The sequence below is a fragment of the Protopterus annectens genome, chromosome 17.part0, assembly GCF_019279795.1.
Source record: "Protopterus annectens isolate FY-2018-M chromosome 17.part0, PAN1.0, whole genome shotgun sequence".
NCBI classification, from domain to species: Eukaryota; Metazoa; Chordata; order Ceratodontiformes; family Protopteridae; genus Protopterus; species Protopterus annectens.
In genome coordinates, this window is record NC_056751.1 from 749,178,687 (window position 1) to 749,196,559 (window position 17,873).

The following is a 17,873-nucleotide window of genomic DNA, read 5'->3' on the forward strand; positions in this document are numbered from 1 at the left end:
ATTTCTCTTGAACAGAGTCAGTGAGGGGCTCTGCCTCACATGGACTGGGATTCTGTTCCATAGTGTAGGGAGTCTCTGGGTGATGAATCTGTCCCTCCAGCACGTCCTATTTATATCCGTGTTGAGGTTTAAGTCTCTTGCTCTCGTGGCTCTGGTGGATTTGGATTTTTTGAGGTGGAGCATGTCCATTAATTCCGGGTTGGACATGGCCTTGTATGTCAGGCACAGATCACCTCTGAGCAGACGGTATGCGACTGAATAGAGCTGGAGTTTCTTCAGTCGGGCATCATATGACATATGTTTGAGCCCCTTTATCCTTTTGGTGAGGAACTTTTGGGGTCTTTCCAACTGCTGCAAGTGTTGGGTAAGATACATTCCGAATGGGGCGTTGTACTCAATCATTGGTCTGATAAGTGAAGAGTACAAGGGTACAATGACCTCTCCTGATCTGGATGTGAATCCCTTCATGATCAGGTGGGCAATGTAGAAGGTCTTCCTAACCACTTTGGCAATGTGAGTGTCAAAAGAGAGGTTACTGTCAACTTGGGTCCCCAGGTCCCTGATAACTTCTTCCGTGCTTAATGGATTACCACCTATGTGGTAATTAGGGGTTACCTTGTTTTTCCCAAAGGGTATGACTATACATTTTTTGGCATTTAGTTTAAGGCCATGGCTCTGGCACCAGTTATCCATTTCTATGAGACCTCTCTGGAGGATGTCTGTGTCTGATGGAGTGTCAATTATGGTGCCCAGTTTGCAGTCATCTGCAAATTTTGTCAGCCACAATCCCCCTATGTTTGCCTGCACTTCAGAAAAATAAATGCCGAACAAGAGGGGGCCCAGGACTGAGCCCTGTGGGACACCGCTCGTGACCGGCTTAGAGTCTGACATGGCACCAGCAACTCTAACCCTGTGTGTTCTGTCCTTGAGCCAGTTTGCAACCCATCTTGTGACATATGGGTTTACATCTAAGCTGGTGAGCTTTTCTATGATGACCAAGTGGGGTATTGTGTCGAACGCTTTTGCTAGGTCAAGGTAGGCTGTGTGAACTGCCTTACCCTCATCAATGGCCTTAGTGACTGTTTGAAAAAGTCGACCAAGTTCAAGAGGCAGGATCTGCCCTTGACAAAGCCAAATTGGGTAGGATCCAGTGTCTGTAGGTCCCCAATGTCTTTATTTATGAGTTCCATTATGATCCTCTCCATAGCTTTGCAGACAAGGCTCGTCAAGCTTATGGGGCGGTAATTGTCAGGGTCCGTAGAAGCACCGCCTTTGTGGAGTGGGACCACAGTTGCCGTACGCCATTCTTTGGGTACGTATCCTGTAGTAAGGCTAAGATTAAACAGCAGCCTTATGTGTGGGCTTAGTTCCTCATTGAGTTCGTGTAGCACACAGCCGGGGACACCGTCCGGTCCCATTGATGCTGTGTTTTTTGCTTTAGAGAGAGCAGCTCTCACCTGGGCATCTGAGATGTTTGGGAGGCTAGACTCTGGTGGGATAGATATTTCTCCTTTTGGGGGGGAGGGAGGGGAGAAATTTGCACTGAACCTGTCTGCCAGTATGTTGGCAATGTCTGTGGGTTCAGTGATTTGATTTTTTTATCATTTTGGACTAATTCTGAGCATATCTGAGAGTTTCCACCCAGGTTTCTAACATAGCTAAAGAAGGCCTTATGATTGTCTTTTAATGTCATTAGCGATTTTTCTCTCAAAGTTGGCCTTGGATGATTTTATGAGTGATCGTAGTTTTTTGCTAGTATTGATCAGAGATGCCTTCCCTTTTAGGGATTTTGCTCTGTCATGTAGTAGCTTTCTCCTCTTGTTGTAGAGTTTGTTTATGGCTGGGGTGCACCAGACCGGGCGCCTGCCTTTTGTGGAAAGGGTCTTGATTTTATTAGGGATTGCTTGATCCATACATTCCTGGAGGTGCTCATAGAAGGCATTTGTAAGGGTTTCAGCAGCGTGGGCTGTGGTTTCCACTGGCTCGGGGGCCTTGAAGGATACCACTCCAGTCTTAAGAAGTGTGAAGTTTGCTTTTGAGAAGTTCTTCACTGTGGTCTTTTTTGCTGGGGGTGGGGGCAGGATGTGGATCTCCAGTGAGATTAATTTATGGTCTGATCTCACCAATGAGGGATATACTTCCGGTGTGGAGCATTTTGTCCCCATGTTTGTGATGATCAGGTCTAGTATATTTTCTCCGCTTGTGGGAATGGTGACTAGTTGTTCCATAGCATTTGAGTTTATGAACTCCAGGAACCTTTGGGCTAGGGTGTTGGGGCTTGAGTAATGTTTCCAGTCTATGTTTGGGTAGTTGAAGTCACCCAATATGATGGTGTTTGGAGAGACATTCATACTCTCCAGTGTCTTCAGGAAGGCTGTGTGGGTTTCCTGAGTTTGAGAAGGTGGTCTGTAGCATGTTACAAACTGTAGGGCAGTTTTACCTATGGTTAATTGCACCTGGATGGTCTCCGATGCTTCGTGCGTTGCCACTAACCTGGAGGTGTGGGTATCCTTTATGAATATGGATACTCCCCCTCCTTTTGTGGTTCGGTCCGGAATTTGGGGCCGGAACGCAAGATATGAGGTATAACTTGATAGTGCTGGGGTGCTCTCAGGAGTCTTGAACCAGGTTTCAGTCACAGCACAGACATCGATGTTCTCCATACTGAGGAGGGCTTCGAGGGCGAGCATCTTGAGGTTTAGACTTCTGGCATTGAGCAGTATTACCCTTAGTTTTTCTCTATTTTTGTTTTCTAGGGCGGTAGGTTTATCATTTGAGCCTTGCCTAAAAAAGGCACTATGGGGGTGGCAAGAGCCTTTGCCAATATCCGGAAGCCCAGAGGTGACAAGTGCAAGCCGTCCCTTGCGAAGCAGCATGGCTTGTCAAGCATGTCATCCCAATGTTTGTGTCTTTCGGCTTTTCCCGGTTAGGGGTCGCCACAGCGGAACTCCGGTCCGCTAATGATTGGCAGTAGAGTTTTACATGCTGGCTTGCCGGGCCTAACGCACAACCTTCAACGAAGGAACGCCCATTTACGCATGTCACCACACAGAAGATGCTCTGAGAATCGAATGGGCAATGTCTAACTCTGAGGCGACAACGCTATATTTATATATATATATATATATATATATATATATATATATATATAGATATATATATATATATACATATAGACATAGATATAGATATATACATATATATTAACACACACACGCATTATTTTTGAAATATCTTCATTTTTGGTTGCATGCCAGAGGAAATTGGTTCTCCATACTGGTTAACAAAATAAAATAAAAAAGACACCTCTGTCCTCTAATCTGATGTCACCATCATGTGCCACAAAGTTACCACTGCCTTCTCTCAAATTACTGTCACGACATAAAAGTTACTGTTGTCCTCTCATCTGACATTATCTTATACCACATAGGTTATAAACTGTCTATCAAAGTATTGCCACATGCCACAGAAATTACAACTGTTTTACCTACAATTACAATCATTTGCCACACAACTATTCATTTATTAAAAAAGCAACTATCCTGTTAAAATCTACTGAAACTAATGAAAACCTAGACTTAAGGTAATTTATAAAATTGAGGTACATCAACATGTCAGTCAATGGAAGAAAACATTCAAACTATTTTATGTGCCAATATGCCTTACACTTACAAACTTGCTGTAACTAGAACAAACTTTCATATATATATATATATATATATATATATATATATATATATATATATATATATATATATACACACACACACACACACACACACATATATATATATATATATATATATACACATATACATATATATGTATATATATATATATATATATATATATATATATATATATATATACATATTGCTCATTTTTTCCAGTAATGTTTTGCCTTTTCATTATTCAGGATCAGTTTAAACTGTACTGGTTACTAATGCAGCATAATTCAGTTCCTGCTTTTTCAACTGATACTCTGCACTTAAATCATTCACCATTTTTATTATGGTGATATCTACGTGAACATGTTAAATCTTTTCCAGTGCAAGACTTCATCAAACTACTAAGCTTCTGATTCTGTTGTTCCTCCTGTACTACACTGTAACAGAAGAGTATCTAATCCTGCAATGGCACAATTACTTTACAGTGCCATCAGGAGAATAGGGGAGTACAAGAAAAGGGCAAACAGATCTAATACTCCTGATGCTCCAGTTTTTGTTTTTGTTCATTACATGTGCTCATTAAACTAGAATGACTAAACAAAAACTTAATACAAAAGTGGCAACATGCTAAAGACTGGATCCTCTTAGGCAATTCTTAGACACCAGTAACAGTAACTTTAAAATCTCAAAGTGAAGCAAAATTTTTGTTACTCAAAAAGTACTGAAGGATGACTTGGGTATGAAATGGTGGGCCAAGCAATTCAGGCAACCAGTTGAAACAGGATGGACATTCCCTCAAGCCGTGCCCTTGATAAAAGATGTTGGAGGTCACAGGTTCTCTCTGCAGAAAGGTCATTATTTTATACAGATCAACTTTAATCTATCATATGAAAGGTTCTCCAACCCCCATCCATTGTCCTTCTCTTTTCTCCTCATGTCCTACCCTACTTAAAGTGATAACTGTTATCCAGTAGCATAAAGATATATAATATATACATTATTTCTTATTTTCCTCAAGATATGGTGTTATACTGTTTCCCTTAAGAATTCAACCAAAAATGTTGTCTTTTAATATAAACAAGTCAAGTTTTCATAAACGTCTATTTTTTGGAGAGCAATTTTAAAAAAATCACGTTGTATTTGAAATGTGGAATCTGATATTATTTAATTACAATAATCTCTTTTTGTCTCTAGATTTTAAATATAAATTTGCAAAAAAGACCCAGCCAAGCTACAGTATTTACTGCATAATACTTTAAACCTCCTATAGTGGAGTCCCATGGGATATATACAAATGACTCCTTAGGGACATACCGGTATTTTAGCTACATGGGTTCCAGGAGCTCATGACTTTTGACTTTTTAAGTCTATATGGGTACAGTCAGGCCAATAAAGCCACCCCACTAGTTGTAGACATGCCATGTTTCCACCTGTTTCTGACCTTGTCAGTACAGCATAAGAGAATTCTTTGACTATATGTTACAAACACGGAGCTTAAAATCAAGCCTGATGCCCACAACAATTAGGATGTCTGCAAAATATCCTAACTATCATCCAAATCAAAGGATGGGGTTTAGCTTTAATGGCCTGAATGTACATATAAAGACTTAACAAGTAAAAAGTCATGGGCACTCAGAAGCCAGGTAGCTGAAACACTGGGGTGATGAGCATATATCCCATGGGCATCTACTACAGGAGATTCAAGACATTACACAGTGAAGACTCTAGCTTCACTAGGTCTTTCCTGCAGTTTTTAATGAATGATTTATCTATGTGACCTTTTTACCCTTTAGTTTTAATTTCAAATGTAGTGATACACTTTACTGTACCCCCATCTATGTTATTTCCAATACCAGAGCTGATACTCACAATTATACTACAGTTAGACATATTAATGTCTTATTGGATGTTATGTGTTGTTAAAGTTTTTTAAACTGTACCTCAAATAATCTTTTCAAAAAATCTGTTAAAATGTTTTTCAACATTTCTACATTCTCAAGTCAGTTAAACAAGTCCAGTTGTGAGACAGTTTTTTCTGTCTCACAACCTTGTATTTATTTTGTTTCTCCTCCCCCACCTTAAACTTGCACTCCTCCCCTCCACTCCTGCTCCATTACAGAGGAATCAAAAAACCTGATGTAGGAAGGTACCACCTTTGACTTAGCTTTCCTGCCCTTGCTTCATAGTAATTTCCAGTAGCAGACTCGCATGTCAATACTACCTTGTATTGTTTTTCTTTGTGATTCTTATTGCTATTTTTGTGAAGTTTCACACATGGTCTTTTTTTCACACATATATTTAGTTGGTAACAGCTCTATATGGTCACTTATTTTCTGGACCTACATTTCAAAAGTGTTTTTGTTTTTTTTTGTTTTACTCTATTTGCCCTGCATATGAGCGTTTTTGTTATGCCAGTATAGAATTATACTCATAGCATATTGTGGCTTTAAAACATCATCTTCTTTCGGCTGTTCCCATTAGGGGTTACCACAGCAGATCACCTGTTTCCATTTCTTCCTGTCCGCTGAATCTTGCTCTGTCGCACCAACCACCTGCATGTCCTCTCTCACCACATCCATAAACCTTATCTTAGGCCTTCCTCTTTTCCTGTTACCTGGTAGCTTCATCCTTAGCATCTTTTTCCCAATATACTCAGCATCCCTCCTCAGCACATGTCCAAACCAACGTAATCGTGCCTCTCTGGCTTTGTCTCCAAACCTTCCAACCTGGGCTGACCCTTTAATATACTTATTCCTAATCCTGTCCACCCTCATCTCACCCAGTGCAAATCTTAACATCTTTAATTCTGCCACATCCAGCTCAAACTCCTGCCTTTTTGTCAATGCCACTGTCTCCAAACCATATAACATAGCTGGTCTCACTACCCTCTTGTAGACCTTCCCTTTCACTCTTACAGGTACTCGTCTGTCACAAATCACTCCTGACACTCTTCTCCACCCAATCCATCATGCCTTCGCCACCTCTACTCCTTGCATCCTCACCATTCCTCTATCCTCCCTCTCATTCACACACATATATTCTGTCTTAGTCCTGCTGACCTTCATTCCTCTTCTCTCTAGAGCATATCTCCATCTCTCCAGGGTCTCCTCTACCTGTTCCCTACTCTCACTACAGATCACAATGTCATCTGCAAACATCATAGTCCACGGGGACTCCTGTCTGATCTCGTCTGTCAACCTGTCCATCACCATTGCAAATAAGAAAGGGCTCAGAGCTGATCCTTGATGTAACCCCACCTCCACCTTAAATGCATCCGTCACTCCCACCGCAGACCTCACTGCTGTCACACTACCCTCGTACATATCCTGTACCACTCTTACATACTTTTCTGACACTCCACACTTCCTCATACAATACCACAGCTCCTCTCTAGGCACCCTGTCATATGCTTTCTCTAAGTCTACAAAAACACAATGCAACTCCTTCCGACATTCTCTGTACTTCTCCATCAACACTCTCAGAGCAAAGATTGCATCTGTAGTGCTCTTTCCTGGCATGAAACCATACTGCTGATCACTAATCATCACGTCCCTTCTTAACCTTGCTTCCACTACTCTTTCCCATAACTTCATGCTGTGACTGATCAGTTTAATCCCTCTGTAGTTACTACAGCTCTGCACATCACCCTTATTCTTAAAAACTGGTACCAAAACACTTTTTCTCCATTCCTCAGGCATCCTCTGACTTTCCAAGATTTCATTAAACAATCTAGTTAAAAACTCCACTGCCATTTCACCTAAACACCTCCATGCTTCCACAGGTATGTCATCTGGGCCAACAGACTTTCCATTCTTCATTCTCTTCATAACTATCCTTACTTCCTCCTTGCTAATCCATTGTACTTCATGATTTACTATCCCTACATCATCCAACCTTCTCTCCCTCTCATTCTCTTCATTCATCAACCCCTCAAAGTACTCTTTCCATCTCCTCAACACACTCTCCTCGCTTGTGAGTATGTTTCCCTCATTATCCTTTATCACCTTTACCTGCTGCACATCTAGTGGCTTTAAATAACAGGTAAAATGCTGCTTTAGTCACTAATGTGAATACTGTCACCTGCTCTCTGTACTTTTAGATCAGTAACCTGTTTGGCAATTAGAATAGAACTTACTGTAACCTCCGAGGAATATAAGTGACACTGTGCTTCTGTATAATACCACTGTTGTTATTCCTGACTTTTAGCGGAGAATGCTAAATCATGTATGGCATTTTAGTAGTTAACTGTGTTTCTGTATAATACCATTGTTATTATTCCTGACTTTTGGTGGAGAATGCTAAATTGTGTGTAACATCTTAGTAGTTATTGTTTCTCTTCATAACCTTTATAACAATACAAAATAATGTAATGTATGTTATAACAGCTTTGTATCAAACTGCGGTTACCTTTTGTTTTTTTTTTCTCTGCTTTCCTTGCATTTTGTGTTGCTCAAAGAATTGTGCTGTTTCTTACAAGGTATGGTGCCCCTTCCATGCAACCTCTATCTTCTTAGTTACTTGGTAATTGAGTGTTTTAAAACTTCAGACCTATTATTTGCCTGCTTTTCCCTTGTATTTCTAGTCCCTTCAGCAAAAGTTTTATTCTGTGTCCTGGCCAACCTCCAATAAATGAAAGGCTGTCTGGTTGCCCTGCGCTGCGAAACCCTGCATCGGTGGAAAGCTAAAGTGCTTTCACTAAATTAGTGTATGTTAAAGTTGTTTTTAATCTGTCCTCTAAACTGAAGACATTTTGCTACAGCCTTTTACTGTAAGCATGCACACTACTGGTCCACCCCCCATTTTTTTCTTTTCCTATTGTATTCCTAGGTCAGTTACTTAAAACTACTTTCTTTCTCTTGGAAAAGGTTTACCTATGTACCTGCAACCCATACTTCTATTGTTTTTCCCTATAGATGTGGTGGTCCTTTTCACCACACTGTACTAGATTAGTAGCACAAGATTTCTACATATTAGGAAGGTACTGCAACACACTGATCTGGAATTAACTGAGCTTGGTTTTTCTGACTGTTTTTTTTTTTTGGAAGTTGGCCTGGTCTGTTTTTTCAGCAAACCCCCCCCCCCCCTTTCCAACTGCCTCACAAATAACTCATTACGATCACAAGCCTCCAAAAATCTATCTTTTTTGTCAATAAAAATACAAAGCATTGTCAATAAAAGCATACTCCTTCACCCCTGGATTTCTCAATATAACCCAGATACACTTGCCCTATCTGAGACATGGCTAAAACCTCATATTACAAAACTGCGAAATTCTCCCCCTGATCATAATATTACTTGACTGGATAAAAGTAAAAAAAAAAGGTGGAGTAGTATCTATACTCTACTCTGACCAGCCCCCCCTTTCAATAGCTAGTCCTGATTTCTGCCCTGCAGAAATATATATACCAACCTGTAACCTAACTCAACACAAAAAACTTGTCATTGCAGCAATCTACATATGCCCAAGTAAAAACATTCCCATACTCGAGAAGTGTCTTTCTTGGATTTATATATCCATTCCCTATGAAATTATCATCCTTGGGGATATGAATATTGACTGGAAACTTGTTAATACTGCATCCTCTAGCTACTCTATAAACCTTTATGACTTTACCCAGCTGATCATCTTGCCCATGCACCAACAAAAAAATTCTCAGAATGGCTCGGCCATCGACTGGATATTAGTATCCAACCCCCACTGCTATCATAACCCTTCTACCCTACCTAGCTCCCTTAGTGACCACCTCCCTATCTCAGTAGTAAGACAATCTCCCAATCTTAACAAGAGCCAGCAATACAAATAGTTTTGTAACCTTAAAAACTACAACCCTGTCACCCTAAATGAATTACTGTCCACTGTAAACTAGTCATTCCTACACACATTATGCCTTAATGAGGCTGTCCAAAGCTTCAACAATATATTCATAGAAACCCTTAACACCCTGGCTCCCAGTAGAAAACTTAGGCTAAAATGTAATTATGCACCATGGCTAAACCAGGCAACTCGATCACTTGTGAACAAGAGAGCCAGAGCCTGGAGAGCATGGAAAAAAAAATAATTCAACTGATCACCTGAACTTATTTAAACAGCTTCACAACCAAACAAAAAAGCAGGTCCTAATAGACAAAAAAAATTTTTATCAAAAATCTCAGCAACCCATATTCCAACCTGATGAAATTCTGGCACTCAGTAAACAAACTACTATCTCCAGGGAACACCTCTTCACCAAACCCCTTCCCTAACAAACCTTCTAATGAAACTGCAATCCTACTTAACAACTTTTTCATTGAAACAATAGAAAAGCTTACTAAACCAGAAACACTTGATATTAAGACTTCACCTCACACCTCATCTCTTCCCTGGTTCTCCCTAGCACCCGTAGAAACTTCCTTCATCAGGCCATTTCTTAAACTCAAACCTTGTTCCCCATCAGCCGACAAACTCCCTCCTTTATTTCTCAAACATGCAGCAGAATCCGTAGCATGCCCTGTATCTATACTTATCAATAGAGCCTTCCAGGAAAATACATTACCAGATATCTGGAAAAAAATCTTCATAATACCCTTCCACAAGGGAAGAAATTCTACAGAACCCTCAAATTACAGGCCTATTGCCATATTAGCCCCTTATCCACGATACTGGAAAAATATATCCATAGACAAATACTAAACCACCTCCTACAGGCAAACCTAATTACACCCACACAACATGGTTTCTGTCTCTCGCACAGTACTACCCCTACCCTCCTATCTTTCACACACAACATTGCCCAAGCCACAGATGATAATAAACTCGTATCAGCTCTATTCCTTGACTTTCCAAAGCATTTGATACCATTTCCCATCCCATCCTCCTAAGCAAACTTTCCAACCTACAACTCTCTACCTCCACTACCTCCTGGTTTAACAGCTACCTTTCAAAGATGACCAATTAAAATTTGACCTTCATATCTTAAACTGTATCAAAAAGTCAAATCAAAAGCTAGGATTTCTATACTGCAACAACAAATATATACCTAACAAATCTAGACCTATACTGGCTCAGATGTTTATCTCACCATTCCTGCTGAATGCTGCTCCCATACTTACTAACCTCCAAAATAATCTCTTAACCAAACTAGAAACCACCTATAACAAGATAGTCAGATTCGCAGCCAGTAACAGCTACAAATCCCAGCATTGTATATGCCTTAAAAGATTAACATGGCCTGGGCTCCCCCACATGCTTCAAATATCACAACTACAAATTGCACACAGCATCCTAAATATCCCCAACTCCTGTTTTACCCTTACATCCATAATTACACGCTACACACCTGTGACCTCAAAAGCACACAACAATCTGTAGGTGAACAAGCCAAACAAAAATATTGGAAAAATATTTTACAGTCATTCATTTGCATAGTCATGGAACAAGCAATTAAAAGCCTGACCTGCCATGTAGTACAGGGGAAATTTATCAAAGAAGCTAAGAGGCAAACGTATATACAAACACACACACATACACACACACACATACACACACACACACACACACACACACACACACACACACACACACACACACACACACACACGAACATGCACACTGTGCAAAAATGGGATACCTTTCTGTTACTTGTTTATGGTTAACTGTTTTGGTGTTTTTTTTCCTGAATTAACGGCAAAGTACACTACTGTGATGGTTCCCAAATTCCTAGTAAAGGTATAAAAGGTAAAATAGTCCACAAATAAAAAAAAAAATGGTCCTATTTAACTTTATACTACAGTTATTCAAATGATTTTGCCCATCAGTCTTTTGTTATAAAGGGATGACCACCTGATTTGATAATCTAAGCATAATCATTCTACAGATTGCACTATACAACAAATATCACTGGGTGTTTACCACAAAAGAGAAAAATACTGGGAAAAAGGTGAGAGCAGGAATTCAAACGTTGCCAGCTATGAGATCTAGTGCTTCACAGCTATGATTATAAATTTGGGGAATAAAATTATTACCAAGACATGCATGCTTATAATAAATAAAGTGCAACTTTATGCACAAAAAGCATTATATGCAAACAAATAAAATGAAAAGATATTAAATGTATTTCATCTCTATAGTTTAAAATGTTAAATCTTAACATTCTTAACTATGTTAATGAATCTGCAGTAATATAACTGCTGTAATCTCCCTATCCCCATCTTCTCCCATACTCTGCTTATGTCTATGGTTTACCCTCTCTCTCCTGCTAGCCTCTACAATCCCACTCCTTCAAGCAGCAGCAGGAAGCTCTGAGCCTCCGTTGCATCTAAACATGTCAAGAACAAGTCAATGAAGTTATTGCATGTAAATATTAGTCTTCTTTCCATCAAACTTTTAAAATTGTCTGCTTGAAGTGAAACTAACACATTTTGTACTGCTGCCTCTACATTAATAACATCTATGGTTACTCTGCCAATGTGTTACACAGAGCTTGTAAACTGTCTACTTGGATTAGTGTTCATCTACCCTGGTAAACAAAGAAAAACATATATAATATTAGTTCAGTAATTCCAAATATCTTGTATTTGAAAATGAATCAGAGTCAATGTCTTTAACCACAGTAGCCCCAACGTAGGCAGCAATAAAGCTCAGGGCAAAAAAGTGGCCATATCATTTTAATTCCCCTTACGTAAAAACCTTTGCTAACTATGCCCATTCAGCACTGAGTTACAAAATATTTCCTTTATCAGTATGATAATTAAAATATATTATGTGTCAAGAAAATCCTCTGCTCCCTGTGGATTCATACATACTCGCATAATTTTGAAGGCTGTATCCAAACAGTAGTTACACAATACGCTAATAATTTAGCACCCTGTGTCACATTGCTATTCTTGTTACTGAATAGCTGAAAACCTCACAGTGCATTCTTTTGCATGTAAAAATAAGTTATAAACTTTCAGAGACTTAAAAAAAACTTTTTGTTCAAATTGGTTAAACTACTGTCATGTAATGCTTAGTGATGTGTCCCAACTATAGTCTGCCCTACCCTGCAAAATAAAATGCTTAAATTCATACAGACTGAAAAGAGTAGCAATGCAGTACATACATGTGGCATGAATTTTCAAAATGAATATTGTTCTGTGGTAGTAGTAACAAAGAGGAAAAAGGCAAACGCTTAAAGCATGGATAAAGGTGTTGCATTCATTAAGGCTAATGAAGTCTTAGAGATAAACATTCAGGGAAAAACTGTAAGAAAGACCCAGCCAAGCAAGAGTCTTTACCGAGTAGCACATCCAGAAATGAACACCATTAAACTATTCAACTCAGAAGTCTGAGGTACACCTCTCTTATAGTCCTACAAACTCACACACCAGTTTTATTTTCCTTACTGAACATGTACTGCCTTGACAAAAAATGGTTCAGCAAGGCAAACTCAGCCTCTCCACATTAATTGAATTACAGTGCAAGCAAAAGCCATGCTGATCAAATCGAATGTGTTTCTTTTTTTGGCAATGCATTCAGAACCACTAGCATTAAGTAACACTGTATTCATGTGAATCTTTTTTATGGCTAAAACTGTAAATGATCTTAAAAAAAATCTTTCACCCATTCCTAATGAAAACCTTACCCACACAAAAGATTCTGCAAATACACGCTGCACAGCAGAATTCTTTCGTCAATGCAAATAATATTGTCTTTTCAGTTATGCACACCTGTTTCCACCGCACCAAGATAAAGCATCCTTACATGAGAGTGTGTACTCTGAAAGCCTAAGATATAGGGCTGAAATGATTATCTGTATGACAGTGCTGTTGGGACAGTCCTGGTTTAAACTGCTGCACACACAGTTACAAAATAATAATCCTCCCTATGTTCCGATTGTACAGAAATGAGGCCTTACTCAGTCATCCATTCATGGCTGCAGTTAACCCTTTCATCAATTCTAGGTCGTAGAGGAGGCAGGGACCAGTGGGCACTCAAGGAACACAAGACAGAGAAAGTAATACTGGACAGGATGCATCTGGATCACAAGTATCACAGGACACATACACACACACACACACAAATTCATAGCATTGTACATCGACAGCTAATGTGGCGGACAGCTTGTTCACATAAACTAAATCTTTAGAGACAGGGCACCAGGCAAAAAAAAATAATGGGGTCATAGCTTTCAAACAATTATGGACAAATTCAACAGAATCAGTGATAAATCCAAAAATAATTGTGAACAACCAGGAACAGTTTTAATATAATAATATTATTAATTTCAGATATTGACAAAATAAAAGAATGTAAATTAATGTACATTCTATGTAGTAAAAGAAGTCTAAAAGTCTAATTATTGCCTTTAGGTATTAAGTGTAATTCACCACCTTTCCTCAGTTTTAGGAGGGATTAAGAGGGATTGAGCTACAATTTTGAGTCAAAACCAGGGAAGTCCCTGAAAATGAGGGTCACATCACCTGAGAGGTATGAAGCATTTGAGAGACCCGAACTGGAGAACCAAGCACTGTTTTAAGGTGTGCTCTCGGATTCAAATTATCATTATAGGAAACAGAAAGTAAACTACTGTGAGCCTGCTTTGCAATTCCACGAAGGACCCTCACCCCGCCCCCCCAAAAATGTGTTGATGCAAGAAGTTCCAATTCACGTTTTTAAACGTCTTCATGTGGCAGCATATTCTTTTCTGAAAATATATATTGCTGTCCGCTTTAATCAAAGCAATCTAAGTGTCCATATTTTGAAACTAAAATTCCTACACTTCTTTGTACTATTTGAGTTGAATTCTTATATAAAAAATAATATTTTTAAAGCTTTGGTTAGGGTGCGTCATTTATAAAATACTTTTGTTTACATACTGCCACAAAAACCTCAGTATACTTCAAGTAAGAGAGTTATTCAGCAGTGAAGACGTCTTTTTCACATTTCTAGTGTTAACGCCTGTCCTTCTTTGCGAGGGACAATCCCTCTTTGGGCAGTTGTATCCTGCGAAAAAACTAAAAACATGGCAAATGTCCTGAGATTTTAGGACAAAAAAATTCATAAGTTTACTCTAATAGTTGCATAAAACCGTTACTTTATATGTGAAACACCTAAATATTGTATGAAATAGCATAAACAACTCAAATGCTGCAAGAATAAGTTGTTATTTTGGCAAAAAAGTGAAGTTATGTCTTTTGCACTGACCATGGGTATGTTTTATCCTCCAAAATTTCACGTTTCTACAAATAATGTCCCACTTTGGGCATTTGAAAAGGTGGCAACCCTACACATTTCCCCATGGCAGAGTTTCACCTACCACTCTGCTAGTCAATTCTGGGCCGATAATATACTAAAGGGAAGAAGCAGAGACTATAGTTTGAGTACCATACTAAAAGGAAGACCGGGTCATTACAGTTTATCATCTACTTCCACCCAGTTCGTCACTAGTTTCTCAAAGTGCTAGCACAATTCTGTCAAACAACAACACACCAAAACAGTTTTTGTCTTACCTGCTGGCTATGCTTTGCCTACAATGTTGGCGGAAGGGCATCAGGTGGTAATTCATGGCGTCGAGTAACAGCTTTTGGCACACGGGATCACTGCGCATAAAGTCCACTGACTGCACGCGCTCCACAAGCTCTGGTGCTGGGATGAGTGCAAAACGGAGCCGCTTCATCAGGTCCGGAGCGTACTGCATGCGGGTCTCCCGGTCGTGCTCCAGCCACAGTACGGACATCTGAAACAGCGCGAGTTCGGACTCAACAGGGGGCGGCAGTGAGTCCAGCATGGCGCACACCTCCTCGAAGTTCAGTAGTAGCACGTCTTCCACTAGGTACTTATTGGCTAGCTTCTTGGTCTCTTCGAGGCCATGGAGAGCTGCAATTTTACAAATTTGTTTATAGTTCTGCATGGAGATCTGATCGTTCAAGAATTGCACGCAGAGCTTTGTGATTTGGGAGACATTGAGGATCTTGCTGACCGAGAGCACCTCCTCTACGGTGTCTAGGGAGAGCGTTACGTTGGCAGTGTAGAGGTACTCAAGAACCAAGCGTAGTCCGATGGAGGAGCAGCCCTGCAGCACTAAGTTATTGATGGAGCGAGGGCTAGCTAGCATCTTTTCATCTGGAGAGGAGGAAGGGGTACCCCCACCACCTCCCCCACCGCTGTCCTGGTCCTTTGCACTGATTGTGTCCTTGTTGATGGGGTGGCTTGAAAAAAGGGATCGGAAATATTGTGAGCAGGAAGCCAACACAGCTTTGTGACAGTGGAACTGCTGGCCCTGGGCCGTTAGGGTCACGTCGCAAAACAGTTGTTTCCTCCACAGCAGATTAAGCCCATGCAGCAGGTTGTCGCTGTGCGTAGGGTCGAAGGTAGATGTCCTGTCGCCAGATCTGGACATGGCTGGCTACTCAGTTTACAAGCTCTCCACCTAAAATGGGAATATACAAACATTTTACTCATACAGCAATCACAACATTTATTACTACTTTTTTAATTTAATACAGTGTGCAGTGAAGGGTGCCAATGGTGTTAGAAGCTGCCTTGGTGTTTATTTCCGCTTGGGGTGTTTCCAGCATTTGCTTAGATTTGAAAATTTAAGAGTTTGTTTTTTGGAGTTTAAGAGTTTTGCTATACGATTACATAATTTAAGCGCATGTCCCATCAAGAATACTAGCCCTCCCTACTACTCAATAGACTTAAATTTTGGTGGATATTATTTCCCTTAGCAACAACCTTACGGGTGCTCCTTGGTCATGGCGCTGCATGCTTGCTCAAAGCGCTGCACTCTGCAGCACAATCCCAATAAGCAAGACAACTGCCGCAATCACTGAGCTGCAACTTGTCCAACAAGTATTGAGGCTTCAGTTTTGTAAATGACCAGTCGATTACCCCCTGCCCATTTCCACCCTAAACGGGTCGTCCCTCCTAGTCCTGAAAATGCAAACACTTCAGCAACTCCACCGAGACACAGTGGAGAAACCATAATGTCGCTTTGCTGGTGTATTATATTTCACAGCTGAGCAAATCAAGCAGAGTGCAAGCAACTACAATTTCTTTTTGTTTGTGTCCACCCTGCTACAACTGGACTTAGGGAACGTTTGAAAGTTAGGTTTGTACTTGAAGGAGGTGACTTCACTTACTGACAATGTTTCTTTGTTTTTTGCCGAAGGATTTGTCAAGTTTGGCACACTGACACGTTAAACCAGTAGCACAAGAAACTCTGTAGGGGTCGAGCTTCCTTTCGCTAGAGATCCCAATATTGTCTGTAGCATTGCTTTTCACAGTCCTAAAATCAGTTTCCGTCTTCCCAATCCTGAGTTACACTGCACAGTAATAATATCACTGTATGGGTACCAAATACGGGTCAAACTTACCTGCCCACAAAAGTAGGGGATCCTTCAGTTATGTCCACGCTTTTGGAAGAAATCAAACTTGTTTGCCTCTCTTTTTTAAAATCCCATCCGTTCAGTCCCCCTCGGCTTCCCTTGATCCCAACTCCAGTAAGTCACTCTTTTTACAGTTTATTTCTCGTACCTCATTTGTTCTCCTGAATTAGCAATAGCAAGAAATGTACGAGTGGAGAGAAGAGAAGTGTATGTGTGTGCGAGAGAGAGCAAGAGCTTTCTGCAAGAGAAGAAGAAGAAAAAAAATGTGCGTGTGACAAATTATGCTACCAAGAAACAACACATCATTATCCTTGGGCCTGGGGCTCAGTGAGTCGTAACGAGAGTAATAGGAAATCCACGGTTGGGGAGAGAAACGGTCGTGCATGGCCGGTGGAGAGAGACCGTGCAGGGGGAAGGATGCTGGAGAGACTCGCAAAATTATGGCTCAAGGCTATTGTAAAAATTGTCGAGCGTAAATGACTGCGATTTCAAACATCTTTGGAAGAAAGGGGAAAAAACTGAGCACCCCCTCCCCTTCTTTTCCTCTCTCTATAAAGAACCGTCAAGTTTTAGTGCGCATTGCTAATTAGTCAATTTCTCTCTGCCTTCACAGGCTGGCGACTTTGCTGCTGAGCTGAAACTGCTAATTTCTGTGACCAGCTTTTTTCTTAGCTGTGATCTGGATGAATGAATAGCTGTCTCACACAGATGACAAAAATAAACTCTAATCCCCCCAAAATTTGCAATACATCTTTTTCATGCATAGATTTATGATCTGTGGTGCTCCCTGCAATATGCAAACTTTCTCTGGGCATATGCTGTTTTCTGTTTAGAACCTCAGCACATTTTTCTCTCTTGCTA

The 17,873-nt window shown here is 40.2% G+C and overlaps 1 protein-coding gene across 1 annotated transcript in view; it reads right to left on the reverse strand.

The window, feature by feature from the left end:
* KLHL14 (kelch like family member 14) overlaps positions 1–17,647 on the reverse strand; it is a 601,560-nt gene extending 583,913 nt beyond the window's left edge. The window contains exons 1-2 of the mRNA XM_044059607.1: positions 17,001–17,647; positions 15,135–16,054 (exon numbers count right to left, since the gene is read on the reverse strand). Of these exons, the coding sequence (XP_043915542.1) occupies positions 15,135–16,024 (890 nt within the window). The 5' untranslated portion in view covers positions 16,025–16,054; positions 17,001–17,647. The remainder of the gene's footprint in view (positions 1–15,134; positions 16,055–17,000) is intronic.
* Positions 17,648–17,873: the final 226 nt, after the last annotated feature.